The sequence below is a fragment of the Pseudogymnoascus destructans genome (assembly GCF_001641265.1).
Source record: "Pseudogymnoascus destructans isolate 20631-21 unplaced genomic scaffold scaffold_17, whole genome shotgun sequence".
Classification (NCBI taxonomy): Eukaryota; Fungi; Ascomycota; class Leotiomycetes; order Thelebolales; family Thelebolaceae; genus Pseudogymnoascus; species Pseudogymnoascus destructans.
The window spans coordinates 572,630-586,609 of NW_020167536.1; the positions used below are offsets into that span (position 1 = coordinate 572,630).

At 51.9% G+C, this 13,980-nt stretch overlaps 5 protein-coding genes across 5 annotated transcripts; 3 read left to right on the plus strand and 2 right to left on the minus strand.

Moving 5' to 3' along the window:
- Positions 1–851: 851 nt before the first annotated feature.
- Positions 852–2,453, minus strand: VC83_07035 (uncharacterized protein). Its single transcript, XM_024470615.1, has 3 exons — positions 2,268–2,453; positions 1,431–2,194; positions 852–1,349 (listed from the first exon to the last, which is right to left on the minus strand). Exons 2-3 carry the CDS (start codon positions 2,180–2,182, stop codon positions 974–976), a joined length of 1,128 nt encoding a protein of 375 aa, XP_024322156.1. The 5' UTR covers positions 2,183–2,194; positions 2,268–2,453; the 3' UTR covers positions 852–973.
- A 910-nt stretch (positions 2,454–3,363) lies between these two features.
- On the plus strand, positions 3,364–3,911 carry VC83_07036 (uncharacterized protein; the record flags this gene model as incomplete). The annotated part of the gene is made up of 2 exons (XM_024470616.1): positions 3,364–3,435; positions 3,489–3,911. 2 exons carry the CDS (start codon positions 3,364–3,366, stop codon positions 3,909–3,911), a joined length of 495 nt encoding a protein of 164 aa, XP_024322159.1.
- A 478-nt stretch (positions 3,912–4,389) lies between these two features.
- On the plus strand, positions 4,390–6,092 carry VC83_07037 (uncharacterized protein). The gene is made up of 3 exons (XM_024470617.1): positions 4,390–5,166; positions 5,223–5,253; positions 5,301–6,092. Exons 1-3 carry the CDS (start codon positions 5,121–5,123, stop codon positions 5,605–5,607), a joined length of 384 nt encoding a protein of 127 aa, XP_024322158.1. The 5' UTR covers positions 4,390–5,120; the 3' UTR covers positions 5,608–6,092.
- Positions 6,093–6,272: 180 nt separating this feature from the next.
- On the plus strand, positions 6,273–7,131 carry RIB7 (2,5-diamino-6-(ribosylamino)-4(3H)-pyrimidinone 5'-phosphate reductase; the record flags this gene model as incomplete). Its single annotated transcript, XM_024470618.1, has 2 exons — positions 6,273–6,914; positions 7,003–7,131. The coding sequence occupies exons 1-2, from the start codon at positions 6,318–6,320 to the stop codon at positions 7,129–7,131; spliced, it is 726 nt and encodes a 241-aa protein (XP_024322165.1). The 5' UTR covers positions 6,273–6,317.
- Positions 7,132–7,257: 126 nt separating this feature from the next.
- Positions 7,258–8,226, minus strand: VC83_07039 (uncharacterized protein). The gene is made up of 2 exons (XM_024470619.1): positions 8,110–8,226; positions 7,258–8,060 (listed from the first exon to the last, which is right to left on the minus strand). The coding sequence occupies exons 1-2, from the start codon at positions 8,167–8,169 to the stop codon at positions 7,374–7,376; spliced, it is 747 nt and encodes a 248-aa protein (XP_024322164.1). The 5' UTR covers positions 8,170–8,226; the 3' UTR covers positions 7,258–7,373.
- Positions 8,227–13,980: the final 5,754 nt, after the last annotated feature.

The following is a 13,980-nucleotide window of genomic DNA, read 5'->3' on the forward strand; positions in this document are numbered from 1 at the left end:
AAAAACTAGAACTCCATTCAATAGGCAGGCTCTGGAATTCTCCATCCTGCAATCATATTCATACAACTGCTGCCATAGGTACATTGCCGCCTGCCAGCCCGCCCCTCACTGTCATCCCTTTGTCGCGCACTGGAAGCACCCCTCATCAAGTGTCTTGGTCACGCCTCCCTTCTCCAAGTCACCCTTGCACCCCCTGCTCCAAGTCTTCGTCTCCGCCGCTGTGCTGTCCTTGCCGTACTTAGCACCTGTCTTGGCCCAGCTGCACTGCTGCATCTCTCTGGAGGCCATGCAGCCGCAGCTGTAGAAGTGGGTGGTGAAGCGACACATTGCCCACCACACAATATGAGTGGAGTTGTGTTTGTGGTTTTGTATACAAGCAATTTGTCTGGGATGGAAGCTAAGATTGTTAGATTCAAGCTCTTAATTAGTATAGTGATGGTGCTGCATACCTTTTATCATGTGGTTTAGTGGGTGGGGAGAGGAGGTTTGGAGGCTGTACAGAGAAGCGATTGTGGAGACATTCAGCAGAGCTGCCTTGATATTCATTCCATATGATTCCCAATCTCATTGTGCACATTCCAGCCTCCATAGATGATTGTATGACCAGGAGAGAACGGTATATGCTGGGACCCGAACATCCGGGTTTAAGCTCTCGCACCCCTACTCTATTTGTCAGATAACTCGCTGTCTGTTCTATGGTACCATACCACGATGTCAGCATGTTATACTGCGTACAAATATTGGAACCTGGCGTGGAGAGGTATAAACAAAGAAGAGTACTCCTGCTGCCTAAAAGCTCGCAGTGGGGGCATACATAACAGCGGGATTCACAGCAAGGCAACCGAAGAATGAGAGAGATGAGATATATATATCTTAATAGCACTCTGAACGGAACCACTCGATTTGAGAACCACTTCCAGACTCTCCACAACCCAACCCATCATACACACACACCACACCCATCATCCATCTCTCACTTCCCCCCGGTAGTCGGGAACCCCATAACGATCTTGAAGTAATCATAAATCATCCACTGCAGCCCCGTCAACGTGCCAATCATGACAATCCTAACCGGCAGTCCATTCCACAAGCCCCTAAACCCAATCTCGCTGTAGATGCGCGAAGTGGCCGCACCAGCAGCCTCACCAGGCTGCTTGTTCGCGTTGAGCTTCGATACCATCACGTCTGCGGGGTGCGAGATGATGGCGCAGAGGATACCGGCGAGGTAACCGCCGGTAAAGGAGACACCGGTTTGGGCGGCCTTGCCGTAGTCGGATTTCTTGCCGGGAAGGTAGCCGTAGATTGCTTCGACGATGGTTTCGAAGGAGGCGAATTTCATCATGGTGTAGCTGGGGATTGTTAGTAGGGGGTTGGAAAGAGTGGGGTGCCCGGACGGAAGTTAGGCACGGCACGTAAGGGGTGGAACTTACGGGATCTGGCGGCCCCAGAGTGGGTATAGGCCCTTGTAGAGCCCGCCGAAGCCTTCCTTGGCTGTGATGATGCTCATGCCGTTGAAGGTTCCTGTAGCGAAAGGTGGCATGGTGGTTTGCATCCTGACCTTGATAGCTTCGAAGGGGCAGAGAGCAATATCAGCAATGAATTCTGCTGAAGCAGATGCGGCGAGGTACACTGCGGTCTTGTACTTGACCGCCGCTTCTGGGCCAACAACGTCACTGTACGTCTTCTTAAAGTACTCGTATCCACCATACTTGAACATGCCCTGCGCCGAGTACCCAAAGAATGTTGGGCTCCATCCAGTGTAGATTCCACGGAAGCCTTCAGCTCGGGCAATCTTACCCCAGGCCTGGAAGTTACCTGTGTAGAGCTTCGAGTCGACCTGGCGACGACACTTCACGAGATCAAGCGGCGTGATAAATGTGTGGGTCAAGCCACAGGCAAGCAGCCCACCAAAGGAGCAGGCGGCATAGTATTTCCCGGAGTAGAGCTCGATACGGCCTGTCTTCTCTTGCGCCTTGGCGCTGGCCTTTTCGAACTCCCGCGCAGCCTCGTCACTGAGAGCTTTGGCTTTGTCTTTGGCATCGTCAATTATGGACCAGGTCGGGAAGAGCTCAGCGCGAGCTTGCAATGGAGTCCGTGTTGGTTGGGCAGGTGCATTGGCTTTAAGACCCGACGATTGGAACACGCTGTTGAGCGCGTCCGATGTTGGGAATAGAGACGGCATTGCGATTGACAGCTGGTTCAATAGTTAGTATCTTCGATTTTCGTCCCAATTGCATGTTGTAACCCAAAGAGAAACGGTTTCATACCCACTTTCTAGAACAGCTCTATCCGTAAGGCCGTGCGTGATAGCTTCTAAGTGCGATTGGCGACGTCAACCACTTGCGCGACGGTATGAGATTCACAACAATCAATGGGCTATACAGTACCAGCCCAATAACATGCACTCTAAGGCTCTGGAAGATTTAAATAGAAAACTAGGAGAGAGTTAAACGGGTTGCTTTAACATGAGACGTGAACAGATGCAAGATCCGGAGATAAGGTGAGAGGTGTAGGATCGTGCATGGCTGACGTAATGACGTAGTGGACGAATCGGAACTGGGTAGCCCGGAGGTGTGTCAACACAGGGTTGTTTATGTTTGTCCTTCATATACTCTATATATGTGACCATATCCTAGGTGTCCATGGGACAACCAGAGCAGAATCGAGTTATCCCTGAGCCGCGCATATGATAAATCTGGGGTGCAGACAAGCCGCTTCATACAGGAGCAAGCCACTTTGCATAGAACTCTATGTAGAGGGCATGCTTTCTTCAGATGAGACTGTAAGATTGACTCCAGCAATGGATGAGATGGTAATTATATGAAAAGGTAAAGAATTCAAACAATGAAGGAGCCCTCAAGGGGATGTATGAGGAATGCTGAGAATGCCACTCTCTTCGTAGCTGCTCTTGGACGTCATTGATCGGTTTCCCTTGCCTTCATTGTAAAACCTAATTTGACATTGCAATTTATCAGGGATTATAGAGTCATAGCTTGTTATACGCTTTGTCTTATAGTTCTCATGGGCCCCGGTCTCTCCTACACTCGTAGGGGCTTGATATGCCGACTGCCCGCCAAGCTCTGGGGTATTAACAGAAATAGCAATTGAAGGAGATCGCATTTAACATTTTACCCACGATGCCGCCGCATTTAGAGAATTTCGAAGGAATCTCCAATTTGTTGTATTGTCTTTGATTTCAAATGATATTTACGGGTTAATAAATAGGCCAAGTCTGGGCTTTCAAGTATTCGCCTAAAGAAGCGAGACCGTCAAACTAAAGCAAACTGCTGCCCCGCCTCGATAATAAGCCCAAAAACTCACAAACTTACAAACTCAAGGCCCGGAGCAGTGCCCGCACACACAATGGCTACAGCTAACCACACCGAGGCGGCTTCGTCGCCGTTCCACTCCAAATGGTCTGACAAGTACCGCGGCGTGAGTACCTTCCTCGATGACCCCAAAGCGGATAACATCTAACTGACCCCCAGGCCACTGTCGAGGACCTCGACCCACCCTCCGCGCTCTCCTGCAACCCCTCCGACCCGATCTCCTATGCGCTCCTCACGGCCTTCGAGAGGGACTACACGCACCTTACGGTCGTCTCGCAAGACACCCGCGCGCTGCTGGGCTACCTGAGCATACCACGTCTGCGCGAGCTGATACAGCAGGGGACGGTGAAGGAGACGGACCCGGTGTCGGCAGCGATGATCAAGTTCAGGAGGAAGGCGAATACGTATAAGGTCATCACGATGGACACGCCGCTGGAGGAGCTGGAGACGTTCTTCATGAAGGGAAACGATGGGCAGACGCCGCAGGACTTTGCGGTTGTGACGGATCTGAGTCGGCGGTTTGTGCTCGGCGTTGCGACTGTCCATGACCTAGAGGAGTTTGCGAGGAGGAGACCAGCTTGAGACAGAAGATATATATCAGTGTGAGGGGAGGTTGCTGTCAGCGGAAGGCTCCTTGATGGAGCACAGCTTTTTTGCTGGCCTTGCTCTCAACTTCGCATTTCGATGGGGAGAGGGACAGCAGTGGCGATCTCAAACCACGGCCGTTATGGGCATTTTGTTCCTTGGCGGCCCTTTGTTCTTTCTGTTTTGAATTGGGGGATCAAGGTGGGAAGCAGCACCGGGTATCGACGCGGGAGTTGCGGGGAAGCATCTGGTAGAGACGACAGCTGCCTGATATTGGTACCGGGGTAGACAAAGTCAAGGGAGTCTTGGAACTGTCATTTATTCGGGGGATGTCGGGGTTTGATATTTAGCCTCGACGGAGTTGGTTGGTACAGGCGTTGTTATCAGCAAGCAAAACAGACGATTAGCTTCTTCTTACCTCATGAGATGCAATGCAATGGTGCACGCCAATCACTGATACAACTTGCCATCAGGCCGAGGATCAATAGTCAAGGTGCCAACCATTGTGCTGTGCCTGGCTGGGTGACATGTTTTTTGTACTGCATGCTGCATGCTGCATTACATGATACATTCTTGCCATGTGTCTATGATGTCTTGGCGTGAATGGGCAATTGATATTTCTTTCCAATGCCCTTTGGTAGAGCGGCAATAGATTTGGTAGTCTGATGGTATGGTGATCCGTCTGATCCCCAACCAGACACCATGGTATGGGCCACTGAATCACTGCATCACTGCATCCTGCATCACTGCATCCAGCATCACTACATCACTGAATCACTCCATCCACTGCATCCAACCCCTGCTCTTTTCCTTATCGCCCTATCTCCAAAAATGGTAAATGGGCGAAAGATGAAAGATAAGGGATAACAACGACTCACAGCTGCCCACTCACCCATTATTCAGACTGTTGACTTGCGCTTTTACCAAGTGTCGCTACGACTATTCCCACCTGCATCTAATATTAAGTCCCTTAATAGGCTTCTTGCTACTCTCATTGCACCTCATCCTAGCACGCGCTTGCCTCATCTGCACGCAAGGCTCTCACACGGGAAGTCTCGTCATACAGCCTTGTCACTCCCTTCTCTTTTACTCAGGTCTTCCGTCCTTTCTCTTCTTCTCTCAAGTTTCTCTATTCTTCGTCTCAACGTCACAGACGAGACAAAACAAAAGACAATAGTGGATACAATCCCCATCTCCACCTGTACAATGTCGGAGCGCAAGTCGATTGAGAGCATCAGCCACGGCCGCGGCGGTACGAAGCCTCGTCCTCCCTCCCCCAAAACCTCGTCTCTAACAAACCCTTCCCAGGAGCCGGCAACATTGGCGCCGATGACACCCCGTACGCTCCCCCTCCACCCCTCCATTCTCACACTAACACCAACCCAGCTACGCCGACGGCGAAATCGTGCGCGAAGGCCTAGCCGGCGACCATGGCGACGGCCCCTACAGCTCCGGCCGCGGCGGCGTCGCCAACATCGGCTCTCCCGGCCTCGCGGCCGCAAAGCGCAACGATAAGGAGGTTATCCCCGCCGAGGCGCTAAGGGATGAGGAGGATACGAATCACCATGTTGGGCGCGGGGGACAGGGGAATGTGCATGTGGCTAAGGAGGGTGGGAAGCCGCATCCGACGGGATTGGCGGATAAGTTGAAGGCGAAGCTTTTTGGGAAGAAGGTTAAGGGGGAGACGGCTTAGGTGGTGGTAGGAGCGAGGTGTGGGGGGAGTGTTGGGGTTTGGAGGCGCGCGCGAGGTATGAGGAGGAGTAATGGAGTGCAGCAAATTGGAGCAAGCAGCAAATTCGTGTTCGATTTTAGTCTACCAACATTCGGGTGCATACGATGCGAGCTGGTTAAGCTAGCCCGTGAAGTTGCACCTTCCAAACGAATATAAATAAAAGCTAATTCACATATTCATCCTGGGACCAATACATAACCCCAACAATGGCTGGCAAAATTTCCTCCTACCTTCAACCCTCTCATCCAAAAGAGTGCAAGTATTGCTATGATGACTACCTCTACGATGACGACAACGATTACAGTGACGAGAAAACAATTCCCAGAGCAAGATCGGGCCTGACTCGCGGGGGATTTTATCTCGAGTTCTCCAAAATCATTCTGAGCATCATTGTGATCATCATTGTTTTTATCAGCATTATATGGTGTGAATTGTGGATTTTGTGGAATATCCTAAAGACTGGAAATATTGACTTGTTAGCATTAAATTCACCTGTACTTTTACATGAACTAATATTCAAGTACAGTATCGCCGATCCGTCACCGTCTACCCCGCCATCTCGCTAACCCCAAGCTCAATCCCACTGACCACCTCACCCCTCCAACCTCACCCCTCCAACCTCACCCCTCCAACCTCACCCCTCCAACCTCACCCCATTCACACCACCCACCATGAATCCACCACCAGAATACCTCGCCTGGTCAGCCAGCGACTTCGACTTCCTCGCCCCTCACCTCCCTCCCCCCACCTCCTCCCCCTCCGCCACCCCCTGCAAACCCCACTTAACCCTCACCTACGCCACCTCCCTCGACAGCATGCTCGCCGCCCGCCCCGGCGTCCGCACCACCCTCTCCGGCCCCGCCACAAAAACAATGACCCACTACCTACGCAGCAAGCACGCCGCAATCCTCATCGGCGCCGGCACCGCCCTCGCCGACGACCCAGGTCTGAACTGCCGTCTCGCTGGCGCGGCAGACGGCGAGGACCCGCTGCGCTGGCAGCCGCGGCCTGTGATACTTGATCCGCGCGGACGGTGGAAGGTGGAGGGGAGTAAAGTGCTCCGGCTTGCGCAGGAGGGTACGGCGCGGGCGCCGTGGGTGGTTACCGATTTGGCGTTTGTGGATGATGAGAAAGCGGAGGCGTTGGAGGCGGTGGGGGGTGCGGTTATTGCGTTGGCGACGGAGGAGGAGGGGGAAGGAGGGGGGTTGCGGTTTGGGTGGGGGGATTTGTTGGGGGTGTTGGCGAGTCGGGGGGTGGGGAGTGTGATGGTTGAAGGGGGGGGAGGGTGATTAATGGGTTGTTGGAGGAGGGGGGGGAGGGGTGGGTGGATGCGGTTGTGGTGACGGTTGCGCCGAGGTGGTTGGGCAGGGGGGGCTGGCGGTTGCGCCGGAGAAGGAGGGGGAGGAGGGCGCGGCGGCGGAGTTGAGGGGGGCGAAGTGGGTGCAGATGGGGGAGGATGTGGTGGTTTGTGGGACGTTGGGGTGATGGGCGGTGTTGAGGTGGGGATGGAGAATTGGCGGCGAAGATAACTTTACACATACTCTATAGGACAAACAGGAGGAGGATAATACCTGGGGGGAAAAGCCCGGGTCAGATAATAGAAACGAAAAGGGTCTCAGGAGCGTTATGATATCTTTGCTCTATAATATGTAATGCCGTCTCTTAATTTTGAGTTTCTCTATCCGGCCCTCCATCTATCAACATAAAGCAGCCTCCCTCTCTCCACCTTAAAAGATCGAGTTGACAATGTTCCCTCCAATCGTAGCACCCGCACCAAAGATAGCCGCATTACCCAACTTCGACCCAAACTTCTTCCCCATCTCCCCAGCTTTATTCGGCTTCCCCTCCTCCGGCTGCTGCGGCTGCTCCGCAATCGCCACCGGCGGCACCGGGTTATTGTAAGGGTTGCTCGGGCCGGGCTGGTATTGCTGTGCCTGCTTCTGATCTCCGTAGTATGCGTTCTGCTGTGGCTGTGCCTGCGCCAGCGACGACGGGAAGTTCTCGCGCCTGATGTAGTTGGAAGGGAAGACGCCCTCCTCGCCCGAGCGGATGTTCTTCCCCATCCACCACTCGGCATTCACGAACTCGGTCACGGAGATGCTATCTCCAGGCTGCAGGTTGAGGTCGCGAGCATCGGGCGTCACGTAGGCCCAGAGGGCGACGGCGTGGGCGATCTCTCTGTGATTCGAGGGGGGTGGTGGGGGAGGAGGTTGGTGATGTTGCGCTTGTTGGTAGGAGGGTGGTGCGTGGGGTGAGTTTCGGTCTGTGGATGAGTTGGCTTCGGAATAGGATGTGTTCGGCGCTGGGGTGGGGGTTGGTCTGGCGTTGAGCGATGCCTCGGCGGGCAGGGCGTTGATTATCGTATCATATTGGTCGTCCGAGATGAAACCACGCTCGGCGAGGGCTTCGAGTTCCTGCCTCTTGTTAGCGCTGTCTCAATGAACGGTAATGGTTAAACTGTACAGTCTTGATAAGCCTGAGAGACTTGTTATTGGCGGCACGCTGCGCTCGTTCTTCGGACATGGTATATTGATTAATATGGATTTCCTAGAAAGTGGTGTTGAACGATTGCCACCCGTTATCTTGAAGTTGTGTTTATAGGTGGCTATATTTAGCGGCTGCTTCCCCTGCTACCCGCTACATCGCTAAGCCACACTCGCCCAGCAAGCATTAGCCCAGAACCCCGCCTCAAATTAACATGAGTCGTGGCGTAATGAACACAATTATCCTACACCCACACAAGCGAGTGGCCCACGAAAACACCACAATCTAACTATTGCAACTACTACAACTACAGTTCTCACGCGATAAGTCGATATAATAATTCCTCTAGATAATATCGAGATATACTGAATATCAAGTAATCAAACCATTATGTAAGCCAAACGTCCAATGTGCCCTAAATGCCCTCATTTGCCCTTTTGACCACTAATTCCCTTTCTATACGCTCTAAAGAACGGAGCATAGCTGCTGGCTCCCTTATGCCACTATTCCTAGTTTCCGTAAAGTCAATCAGAACTTAGAGGGCTTGTAGAACTGCCTACGTAGAATGAACCACCGGCAGTCTAAGCTCCTCCCCATCGTCATCATCTTGACCTTCATTAGGAGGCTGGATATATTGTTCAATGACCTCTTGTAGTACTATATCCCCCTCGCTATCTTGTATACCCTCTTGTATTGTCTCCTCCGCTGGGTTTAGAAAGTTTGAAAGGTCCATCGCATCGTGAATTCGGCCGTGCTGTTGTACTTGGTTGTAAAGGTTAGTAAGAGGTGGAATGTGCTCGAGAGGAAGTTGGATCAGGTTTTTGATGATTGTGCTTTTGCGGAAGCAGTTGTAGATAGTCGTATTTGAGACATCATGATACCACAATCGGATGATCTAGCAAAGGGCAAGGTGTAAGTTAATAGTTTTAAGGGATCTTCATTGTTATTGAAGGCGTTTAGCATGAACACAAGCCATTGTCAATGATAATGAGCTTTAAGGGAGGCAATAATGCCTTAATCAAGGGCCTAGAATCGACTTGTTGCATTTGCTAGTAGCTAATAATTTGTATATTTGAGGGCGGAGGCGTTGTTTCGATGGCAGCAATATGTGCTGAAAAGTTGTCCATTATTAGCAGAGTCTGTCTATAAGAGCCTATATGTAAATAGAAAGCTCTTGGCCATTCTGCCATAATAAACTGATTCATCTAAGCCTTCTTGTTCCATCACTACTAACCTCCCATTGCTTCAACATTAATATACCAGAGTGCTCGAGGTTTCTTCGCCTTTCTAATAAACCAAATTGGCATCCGATTAGCTCCTATATAGTTTGTATAACAAACAACTGATATTCATGCCTTGTCCTTCTTAGATCCTAGCTGTGATATTGTTAAAAGACCCTTTGAAGGAGTTAGCTTCTAAAAGAGCCTAGTTTCGTCTATGTTATAAATGTCCTCCTCTTGATATTCCCCTGCTATTGTCTGTATCCCCTTCATTTCTTCCTCTGCTTATGTAGGAACTGAGCTTGCTTCGCCGTGTTGAGTATAACTCTTAATCTTATGTCGTCTTTTAAAATTCGAAACCTAGCCTTGAGAGAATTGAGGCGTAGGCTAGTTGTGGTATTGTGGAAGTTGCTCCTAAATCGTTTTAGCATGTAGTTGTAGTATATCGGTGCTTGTAACTCCTCCCTTGCTTTTAATAAGCTGCTGCCATTTAAAGAGGACTGCTTTAAGGTCAGGCTAGGCAACAGCTTTGCGACGGTGAGTTCATTGCTGAATTGTGATAAGAGGTATTATATCAAGGTTGGCGTATCGAGAGCTTAAAGATTCGGAGACTGTTGACTGTCGAATACGATGGCCGAAGGTTCTAAAGAACCAGTCGATAGAGACTTTTTACGAGGCTTTGGTAACTGGTGAGCACACCAGTTTCAGAGTGCGCTGTAAGGACACAGGGCACCCAGCTCACAGTAATAGCATATGGGAGTGCGAGTCGGAGGCTAAACGGATGCTATCCTATAGGTCTACTACGAAGGATACAAAAAAGATGAGGAGAGGAACCCCGTTGGTGTAAGGACACAGGGCACCCAGCTCACAGTAATAGCATATGAGAGTGCGAGTCGGAGGCTAAACGGATGCTATCCTATAGGTCTACTATGAAGGATACAAAAAAGATGAAGGGGGAACCCCGTTGAGTCTGTTTCCTTAACTCCCGAAACGGGCCCGACTCGGTTATCCCAACCCTAGCCCTGAACCTTCCACCGCAACAGGTCTGCATCGGCCCTGAACCCTATACACTTACCGTCCCCCACTATAGTGTAACTCGCTATATGCTCCTCTACTGGTTCGAAACCCCACCGAGTCGGATTCCATGCTTGTAGTGACCGTAACAGTTCTGAGACAGGTTCTTCAAGTATCTAGGTACGGAGGCATCCTTACACTACCCCCCGTCGTAAGAGAGTGCTTTGTCCGCAAAGCACGCCGCCCGCCTATGGTCTGGAACCCATCCGGGTAGCGTCAGTGACTTGGGCGTTCTTTGTCATAGGGTTTGCGCGCGTGGCCGCATTAGTGACAACCGCATTGGTCTGATGTGCCGGGAGATGGAAAAAAATAATCCTGGAGCAGTACTACCGTATCAGCTCCGTCTGGTATGCGACTACTTTTTGTTTTCTTTGTTTAATCTCTAGCTTAGTGGTGATGGTCCGAATGAGCACCGGGAGGTATCCGCTACAGGTACGCGTTGAAAGTTCCCCATCGCGCAAGGAGGGTAGCTGCGCTAACCCGATTCGGGTGTCATTGTTGTAAGCCAAATCTGAGTTCAGAGCTTCGCCCACTTTCTCATTTTTTATTCTTTGCTTCACAACAACAACGCCCACAAGCCGACCTCCGAGACCAGTAAGTGGCCACTCCCCGTCCGTTTCTTGATCATCTACTAACTGATTGTATAGGATATCCACAATCTGAACGAACGAGTAGGTGATGGGAGCGCGTTGGCGCGCTGGTGATAACTTGGGCTTGGCTAACGGAATCGCAGATTCAATTCAAATCCAAAGAATCGAAGATGCCGGTTCCGACCCCCTCCGGGGCCCTTACAGTTGCCTTCCGTGTGCTCTGTTTGTGCTGCCTTCGGGCCAAAGCCCGTGGGATCCAGTCCCACGACTGCGTCTGGTCCTCGACCAGTTCGAAGTGTGGGTACTGCACCGCGCAGCACTCGCCTTGCGTCCCGGTAGGTTTTCTTCTGGGGTTCAGTGTTTGGTTTGGTTGGCCGTTGCTGACTTTGGTGGAAGCTGCCCTGGTTCCTCGGGGAAGAGTTTGCAGCCCTCCTGGCCGCCGAAGAGGCCACCCCCCTCATCCCCGCCGAAGTCGTCGCCGCCGCCACCGAGGCCAATCGGGTGGCCCTCCTGGCCGCCCAGAGCATGCCAAAGTTCCGCTCCGAGGCGGAGCGTGACCTCTACGAGGAGGCACGCGCCACTCGAGCTGCCCTCGAGTTGGGGCTGGCCGTGAGTAGACCCCCTTCCCCTTGTGACTCGGTATGGTTTCGATGCTGACTCTGGGCAGCAAATTCAGTCGTCGCTGCGCCGTCTTCGGACGGAACAGGAGAGCGTTCCTGCTCTCTTGGGGGAGTTGGTGGCTGCTGTGGGCAAACTGCCCACCGCTGCCGCTCCCGCGGTCGCTCCGACTCGGGGTGATGGAAGGAGGGAGGGGGAGGATGGGGAAGTTGGGGTGGCCTACGGGGCCTAGGTGGGGGAAGACCTTGTGTCGGAGGGGACTCGGGCCTGGCCCTTCGCGTGGGGTCACTTCGACCCTTCGTCTCTCATGGTGGTAGCCGCTTGTTGCGACACCGGTGAGACGTTTGGGAAGGGTGGCTCCCGCAAGGGTTACGGTGGTGAGTGCGCCCTGGCTCGGAGGGTATATTTAGTTTAGAGTCGCAGACAGCAACGACTCTGTTTCTTCCGCTTTGTCTTTCCCTCCGTGATCGTAGTTTTGTTCCTTTCCCGTCTCCCCTGCCGTAACACCTCCTAGTAGTTCGTGAGGTGGACCTGGTAAGTCTGGGTATTCCGTATGAAACTCCCTGAGTTTCTGGGGAGAGTTCATGAAGTTTGACGCTGGGTACCACTCCGGGTCCGGATCGTATCCGACCCAACTAACCCGGTATTGTAGTTGCTTTCAGTGGACCCTTACGGCGAGGATCTTTTCCACTTCCCATTCCTCTATGCCGTCTATCACTTCGCTGCTAGGCTCAGGCGGATCCTGACCAGGTAGGGGATTGTTCGGATCCTTCATAAGTACGTCTGGTGAAAACACATCGTGTATTTGAGAACCGCTAGGTAGTTCCAATCGAAATGCGTGCCCAACCCGTTCCACCACCGTATATGGTCCGACCCATTGTTGGCCCAGCTTGCGGCTAGGACGAGAGTTTTTAAAAATTTTGGTCGATAGGTACACTCTATCTCCTACGTCCCAGTCGATGGCCCTTCGGCATCGATTCGCGTGCTTAGACATTTCATCTTGTGCCTTTGCCATGTTTTCCTTTGCGTGGACCCATGCGGTATGCATTCGGTCTGCCACCGCCTTGGCTTCCCCTCGGTTTAGGGTCTCCCGGGGGTTGGTGCTTTTCGGAGTGTTCCAATCCCAACTCGTACGCGGATCGGTTCCGTACTTGAGTCGGTAGGGGGTCATGCCAATGGATGCGTGGGGGAGTGTCATTTGCACGCGGTCCATTATGGGGATGAGCTCGCTCCAGTTATCCTGATAATGGGATACGAAGGGCCTCAGTCTCTGATCGATGTATCGGTTCATGATTTCCGTCTGCCCGTCGGTCTGCTTATGATAGGCAGTCGACAGCTTAACCTTAACGCTGATAATTCGACAGAACTCTTGCCAAAAGGATGATACAAATTGGGGTCCGCGGTCGCTTACAATCGACTCCGGAGTGTGTCCGAATCGGTATATCCATTTGATGAACAATTGCGCCATCTGGCGGGCAGTTATGGTTTTGTAGCAAGGTATTGTCACTGAACTCTTTCCGAGTCGGTCCATAAACACTAAGATGCTATCGTATCCATGCTTGTCCCTTGGGAACTCCTTGAAGTCCATGGTGAGGTGTTGCATAGGGTACTCGGGTACGGGTAGTGGGTGTAGAAATCCTTGTTGCTTAGTGACATTGGTGTGAGAAAGCCGGCATGTCACGCAGTTTCGTACATACCGCAAACAGTCCGTTTCCATCCCGACCCAATGATACTTTGGGGTGAGCAATTGGTAGGTTTTCCTGCCACTTGGGTGTGCTGACGACACTTGATCGTGCGCTTCTCAGATCAGTTTCATACATAGGTCAGTGTGGCGATTCACACATAGGCGGCCTTTGTATAGGAGGAGCTGGTCGTTCATCGCGAATCCGTCCGGTAGGGGTTGTTTCGCGCGAGTCTCGGTGAACGACTTCCGATTGTCCGCACATAGCGCCTCTATTAAATTGAAGGGCACCTGGGGCTTGGCGGTGTCCATTGAATTAATGGATGCTATGTAGCTCTCGGCGAGTTCGGTGCTGATTCGGTGGTGTAGGCGGCTTGGACCTAACAATACCCTTGCCCTACTATTAAGTTTGACTTTTTGCTGCGTTACCAGGTCTTGGTCTCTTCGGCTCAGAATATCAGCCTTCTGATTATTCTTGCCTGCGGTGTACGTGATGCAGAAATTGAAGTCGGAGAGTAGCTCCATCCACCGAACCTGTTTCGCTGTGAGAATCTTGGTAGACATGAAATATTCCAATGAACGGTGATCAGTGTAGATGTCAACTCGGTGGCGTACCGAAGCCAACTCGGGCCTCCATTTTCCAAAGGATTTAACGATTGCGAATAGT